The sequence below is a fragment of the Eleutherodactylus coqui genome, chromosome 10 (genome assembly GCF_035609145.1).
Source record: "Eleutherodactylus coqui strain aEleCoq1 chromosome 10, aEleCoq1.hap1, whole genome shotgun sequence".
NCBI classification, from domain to species: domain Eukaryota; kingdom Metazoa; phylum Chordata; class Amphibia; order Anura; family Eleutherodactylidae; genus Eleutherodactylus; species Eleutherodactylus coqui.
In genome coordinates, this window is record NC_089846.1 from 887,095 (window position 1) to 893,760 (window position 6,666).

General features: G+C 64.1%; 1 protein-coding gene across 1 annotated transcript; it reads right to left on the bottom strand.

The window, feature by feature from the left end:
* Positions 1-499: 499 nt before the first annotated feature.
* On the bottom strand, positions 500-5,405 carry ABT1 (activator of basal transcription 1). Its single transcript, XM_066579948.1, has 4 exons — positions 5,190-5,405; positions 2,416-2,646; positions 1,544-1,719; positions 500-1,469 (listed from the first exon to the last, which is right to left on the bottom strand). The coding sequence occupies exons 2-4, from the start codon at positions 2,636-2,638 to the stop codon at positions 1,104-1,106; spliced, it is 765 nt and encodes a 254-aa protein (XP_066436045.1). The 5' UTR covers positions 2,639-2,646; positions 5,190-5,405; the 3' UTR covers positions 500-1,103.
* Positions 5,406-6,666: the final 1,261 nt, after the last annotated feature.

Sequence of the window (6,666 nt, forward strand, 5' to 3'; positions counted from 1 at the left end):
ACCGCGCGTCTCCACCGCGTTAGCGCCCCCCCCCGACCGCGCGTCTCCACCGCGTTAGCGCCCCCCCCCGACCGCGCGTCTCCACCGCGTTAGCGCCCCCCCCCGACCGCGCGTCTCCACCGCGTTAGCGCCCCCCCCCGACCGCGCGTCTCCACCGCGTTAGCGCCCCCCCCCCCGACCGCGCGTCTCCACCGCGTTAGCGCCCCCCCCCGACCGCGTGTCTCCACCGCGTTAGCGCCCCCCCCCCGACCGCGCGTCTCCACCGCGTTAGCGCCCCCCCCGACCGCGCGTCTCCACCGCGTTAGCGCCCCCCCCGACCGCGCGTCTCCACCGCGTTAGCGCCCCCCCCGACCGCGCGTCTCCACCGCGTTAGCGCCCCCCCCGACCGCGCGTCTCCACCGCGTTAGCGCCCCCCCCCCCGACCGCGCGTCTCCACCGCGTTAGTGACGCCCCCCCCGACCGCGCGTCTCCACCGCGTTAGTGACACCCCCCTCCCCAACCGTGCGTCTCCACCGCGTTAGTGACACCCCCTCCGACCTGCTACATTGCAGGAGCTTTAATCCCACGCTGCACTTTTGCCGTTCGCTTGGTAGGATGAAGAGACGACCATTGGACGGGTTCTATTAATCCGCCGTCCCGCTTGCTGAAAACTATTCTATGCCCTTCCACGATTTCTCTGCGGCCCGCAGCAGTCTCATCACATCCGGTGAGTCATGAAGGGTGTCTCATTAGACAGGTGCCACAGCCTCCCAGGAACAGGCAGTGCTAAGGGGCGCTCACACAGCGTTGCGCCGCCGCCGTGACGTCCGGTTTACACGGTTCCGGGTGTTTCCACTTTATTTGACCGCGCTATTCTGTAGAACCAAACGGGAACCCAGTAAAACGGCCGTGACGGTGGCGCCCGCTGCCCGAGACACGTGGGGGGTGAATGGTGCATCACGGATAGCTAACCCATATGGATTGGGGGAGGGGGCCCCCGTGCGACATCTCACGCACACGACTGTCCGCGGCGCTGCAGGCTTCCTGATCACATCCAATAATCCAGAGAGTCTGATAATCCAACACACATGACTGCGTACGGCCGTCCGTGAGAGCGGCGGCGGTCAGGAAGCATTGAAGATGCTGTGAAGCAGCGAGCGATTGGTCTGTGACCGTTCCTGCGCTCGTGCCGCCTGCTCCTGGCGCTTCTGCAGACGTTTGGTGGCGCCGCCCGATTTGAGCGCCTGTATTTCTTCTTCCGTCTTGCGCTGTGTGAAGTTCCAGTGCTTGTCGGGCGCCGCGCTGCCGCCCGGCTCTGCTGCCTTCTTACCGTCCGATTTGGCAAACCTTTTGCTGCGCTCGACATTCTGCAGGTAGAAGCTGGTCTCCCGCTTGGCCTGCGACACTTCTGCCCGCATCTTCTGCCGCCGCACCTGCCTCTCGATGGCCAGCCTCTCGCTCAGGTGCGACCACTTGAAGCGGTGGAGATACTGTAGAAGCAACGGGCGGAGGGTCAGAAGGAGGCGGTGCGGGCCGGAGCGACAGAAGGCACCCCCCACCTCACCTTCATGCTCCACAAGTCATCATGGAAGCGGTTCTTCTTCCGGGTGCCCATCGGGGTGTTGTTCAGGCTGGCCGCCACCCGCTTGGCCACACGTTTGTCTCGAAATTCCACCCATCCCTCCGTGAAGTTGCGCGCCTTGCTGCCGGCTTTTTTCTTTTTCTTTCGGACAAAATGATCTGCCAAAACATAAAAAGGTCATGGGCGGAGCTTCCCAGAAAGACTCGGTGCAGCGTGTCGGCCCCCCCCAGCAGCCCCGCCCCCAGCGCGGCCGCCCCGCCTAACTGCCCCCCCAACTCATACACTGCAGTCCCTCAGCGCGCCGGCGCCCCCTCCGGGTCTGGGGATAGTGCTGTGACTATGAAGCTCCTCCCACTGCAATACCCAAGAAGCTACTACAGAGAGGACTGAAGAGGCAGCGGCGCCCATCCCAGTGCCGCAGCCGGTGGGCACTTTATAAGATTGGTGTATTTACGCTCCTCCCCTCCCCCTCCCCCCCCCCGGCCGGCGCTTTAGGTGGTTTTTATACATTTTATTTTGCAATTTTTTAGAACTTATTTTTGTATCCACTTTTTACATTTTTTTATTTCACATCTTTGCCCTGCAGGTGGGTGTCCGTAGGGGCCGCAGTTACAGGGAAACATTCATCAGTCACTAAAGAAGCTGATCAGGGTGCAGGGGGGCTCCCGGGGGTCACGTGATCGCTGTGCGGGGGCAACTACCACTTTTGCTCTTCACTACATAGAGCTCATTGACCCTACAAGAGAGAAGGCTTGTTCCTTAATGGGTTAATAGTGGGATTGATGAGATCCGGTGGGCCCTCCGCTCCTCCCCAGGTCTGCCGCCACCCCCTCCCCCATGTCTGCCACTCTCACCCTCAGCCTGCAGGAAGATCCTTCCTACTTCCCCATGGGCGCTCATCATGTTGCGGATGTGCCGCGGCCGGAGTCGGGGTGGGATGTGACCCAGGTATATAATTCCAGGGATGATCTTCTCGCTCTCCTCTACACCGCCCTCCTCCGCCCGCAGCGTCTCTCCAGGGCCGCCGCCCTCCTCCGCCCGCAGCGTCTCTCCAGGGCCGCCATTTCCATCTTCCATCCTGTTCTCTGCATAGATAAAAGAAATTTAGGATTTCCCGTTTGGTCGTTGAGTCGCTGATCTCAGGTCCTTCTGTAAATTGGCTGCAGGCCGCTCCGCGCCGGACACCACCGAGGCCTCTACGTGTCTGCTTGCTCCCCGACAGTACTTACACCACGGCTTCCCGGGGTTAAAGTTTGCCCCCCCTCCTTCCTCAGGGGGTAAAGATCTGCCCCCCCCTCCTTCCTCAGGGGGTAAAGATCTGCCCCCCCCCTCCTTCCTCAGGGGGTAAAGATCTGCCCCCCCCCTCCTTCCTCAGGGGGTAAAGATCTGCCCCCCCCTCCTTCCTCAGGGGGTAAAGATCTGCCCCCCCCTCCTTCCTCAGGGGGTAAAGATCTGCCCCCCCCCTCCTTCCTCAGGGGGTAAAGATCTGCCCCCCCCCCTCCTTCCTCAGGGGGTAAAGATCTGCCCCCCCCCCTCCTTCCTCAGGGGGTAAAGATCTGCCCCCCCCTCCTTCCTCAGGGGGTAAAGATCTGCCCCCCCCCTCCTTCCTCAGGGGGTAAAGATCTGCCCCCCCCTCCTTCCTCAGGGGGTAAAGATCTGCCCCCCCCTCCTTCCTCAGGGGGTAAAGATCTGCCCCCCCCTCCTTCCTCAGGGGGTAAAGATCTGCCCCCCCCCTCCTTCCTCAGGGGCAAAAGATCTGCCCCCCCCCTCCTTCCTCAGGGGCAAAAGATCTGCCCCCCCCCTCCTTCCTCAGGGGCAAAAGATCTGCCCCCCCCCTCCTTCCTCAGGGGCAAAAGATCTGCCCCTCCTTCCTCAGGGGGTAAAGATCTGCCCCCCCCCCTCCTTCCTCAGGGGGTAAAGATCTGCCCCCCCCTCCTTCCTCAGGGGGTAAAGATCTGCCCCCCCCTCCTTCCTCAGGGGGTAAAGATCTGCCCCCCCCTCCTTCCTCAGGGGGTAAAGATCTGCCCCCCCCTCCTTCCTCAGGGGGTAAAGATCTGCCCCCCCCTCCTTCCTCAGGGGGTAAAGATCTGCCCCCCCCTCCTTCCTCAGGGGGTAAAGATCTGCCCCCCCCTCCTTCCTCAGGGGGTAAAGATCTGCCCCCCCCCTCCTTCCTCAGGGGGTAAAGATCTGCCCCCCCCCTCCTTCCTCAGGGGGTAAAGATCTGCCCCCCCCCTCCTTCCTCAGGGGGTAAAGATCTGCCCCCCCCCTCCTTCCTCAGGGGGTAAAGATCTGCCCCCCCCCTCCTTCCTCAGGGGGTAAAGATCTGCCCCCCCCCCCTCCTTCCTCAGGGGGTAAAGATCTGCCCCCCCCCCTCCTTCCTCAGGGGGTAAAGATCTGCCCCCCCCCCCTCCTTCCTCAGGGGGTAAAGATCTGCCCCCCCCCCCTCCTTCCTCAGGGGGTAAAGATCTGCCCCCCCCCCTCCTTCCTCAGGGGGTAAAGATCTGCCCCCCCCTCCTTCCTCAGGGGGTAAAGATCTGCCCCCCCCCCTCCTTCCTCAGGGGGTAAAGATCTGCCCCCCCCCTCCTTCCTCAGGGGGTAAAGATCTGCCCCCCCCCTCCTTCCTCAGGGGGTAAAGATCTGCCCCCCCCCTCCTTCCTCAGGGGGTAAAGATCTGCCCCCCCCCTCCTTCCTCAGGGGGTAAAGATCTGCCCCCCCCCCTCCTTCCTCAGGGGGTAAAGATCTGCCCCCCCCCTCCTTCCTCAGGGGGTAAAGATCTGCCCCCCCCTCCTTCCTCAGGGGGTAAAGATCTGCCCCCCCCCCCTCCTTCCTCAGGGGGTAAAGATCTGCCCCCCCCCCCTCCTTCCTCAGGGGGTAAAGATCTGCCCCCCCCTCCTTCCTCAGGGGGTAAAGATCTGCCCCCCCCTCCTTCCTCAGGGGGTAAAGATCTGCCCCCCCCCTCCTTCCTCAGGGGGTAAAGATCTGCCCCCCCCCTCCTTCCTCAGGGGGTAAAGATCTGCCCCCCCTCCTTCCTCAGGGGGTAAAGATCTGCCCCCCCTCCTTCCTCAGGGGGTAAAGATCTGCCCCCCCTCCTTCCTCAGGGGGTAAAAATCTGCCGCCCCCCCCCCTTCCTCAGGGGGTAAAAATCTGCCCCCCCCCCTTCCTCAGGGGGTAAAAATCTGCCCCCCCCCCCCTTCCTCAGGGGGTAAAAATCTGCCCCCCCCCCTTCCTCAGGTGGTAAAAATCTGCCCCCCCCCCTTCCTCAGGGGGTAAAAATCTGCCCCCCCCCCCTTAGGGGGTAAAAATCTGCCCCCCCCCCTTAGGGGGTAAAAATCTGCCCCCCCCCCCCTTAGGGGGTAAAAATCTGCCCCCCCCCTTCCTCAGGGGGTAAAAATCTGCCCCCCCCCCTTCCTCAGGGGGTAAAAATCTGCCCCCCCCCCCTTCCTCAGGGGGTAAAAATCTGGATTCCTACAGATTAGCGCGGCCCCTCAGTGACCCTCGGCGCTGCTTCCACCCGTTCTAAGGCAAGCGAATAGGAACCGGACCCGCGTGTAAGAACAGTGCGCCATTCCTGCGACTAACCGGATCTCAGGGCTTCTCCCCTGACTAACGGCAGCGCCGCCACACTTACCCGTCCGCTCCGCTACACACCACGAGCTCTGCGCGGCGCCTGGCGATGACGTCAGATCGGGAGGCGGGGCGAACCGATTCGGGCGATACCAAAGCCGTGTAGTGGTGGGGGGGGCCTAGAAAGGGGCGGAACGTGAGTGAAATAATGGTTCCGTCCGCCCTCATTGCGGCGCGCTGTCGTAAAAGTGAGCGCTGACGGAGGGACGGAGGCACGCAGCCTCCACTTGTGCTCCTCCCTCTTCGCCTCTGGTGCCCCCCCCCCCCGCATCCGCCGTGCCCCCCGCTGCCCCCCCCCCAGCCTCCGCTGTGCCCCCCGCTGCCCCCCCCCAGCCTCCGCTGTGCCCCCTGCTGCCTTCAGCTGTGCCCCTCCACCCTGGCCTTCGCTGTGCCCTCTGCTGCCCCCCCCCCCGGCCTTCGCTGTGCCCCCTGCTGTCCCCCCCCCTCCCCCGGCCTCTACTGTGCCCCCTGATGCCCTCAGCTGTGCCCCTCCCCCTTGGCCTCTGGTGCCCCCACCCCCTCCCCCAGCCTCCGTTGTGCCCCTCCGCCTTGGCCTCTGGTGCCTCCCCCGACCTCCGCTGTGCCCTCTGCTGCCCTCAGCTGTACCCCTCCCCCTTGGCCTCTGCTGCGCCCTCTGCTGCCCTCAGATACGCAGAGAGATGGAGCGAACACGCAAAACACACGCGTGACAGAACTATCTGGAGGCGTTGGCTGTAATACTGGCGTATGGTTACATTGTAGCACTCTAACCCCTTAGTGGCCACGCCTCCCTGTAACCCCTTAGTGACTGGGCCACGCCTCCCTGTAACCCCTTAGTGACTGGGCCACGCCTCCCTGTAACCCCTTAGTGGCCGCGCCTCCCTGTAACCCCTTAGTGGCCGCGCCTCCCTGTAACCCCTAAGTGGCCGGGCCGCGCCTCCCTGTAACCCCTAAGTGGCCGGGCCGCGCCTCCCTGTAACCCCTAAGTGGCCGGGCCGCGCCTCCCTGTAACCACTTAGTGGCCGGGCCGCGCCTCCCTGTAACCCCTTAGTGGCCACGCCTCCCTGTAACCCCTTAAGTGGCCGGGCCGCGCCTCCCTGTAACCCCTCAAGTGGCCGGGCCGCACCTCCCTGTAACCCCTTAGTGGCTGGGCCGCGCCTCCCTGTAACCCCTTAAGTGGCCGGGCCGCGCCTCCCTGTAACCCCTTAAGTGGCCGGGCCGCGCCTCCCTGTAACCCCTTAAGTGGCCGGGCCGCGCCTCCCTGTAACCCCTTAAGTGGCCGGGCCGCGCCTCCCTGTAACCCCTTAGTGGCTGGGCCGCGCCTCCCTGTAACCCCTTAGTGGCTGGGCCGCGCCTCCCTGTAACCCCTTAGTGGCTGGGCCGCTCCTCCCTGTAACCCCTTAAGTGGCCGGGCCGCGCCTCCCTGTAACCCCTTAAGTGGCCGGGTCGCGCCTCCCTGTAACCCCTCAAGTGGCCGGGCCGCACCTCCCTGTAACCCCTTA

Coding starts and splice junctions, on each gene's coding strand:
- ABT1 (XM_066579948.1), bottom strand. CDS start 2,638: ATGGAAGATGGAAATGGCGGCCCTGGAGAGACGCTGCGGGCGGAGGAG. Junction 1,720..2,415: donor GATCTTCCTGCAGGCTGAGG/GTGAGAGTGGCA, acceptor ATGTTTTGGCAG/ATCATTTTGTCCGAAAGAAA. Junction 1,470..1,543: donor ATGACTTGTGGAGCATGAAG/GTGAGGTGGGGG, acceptor TTGCTTCTACAG/TATCTCCACCGCTTCAAGTG.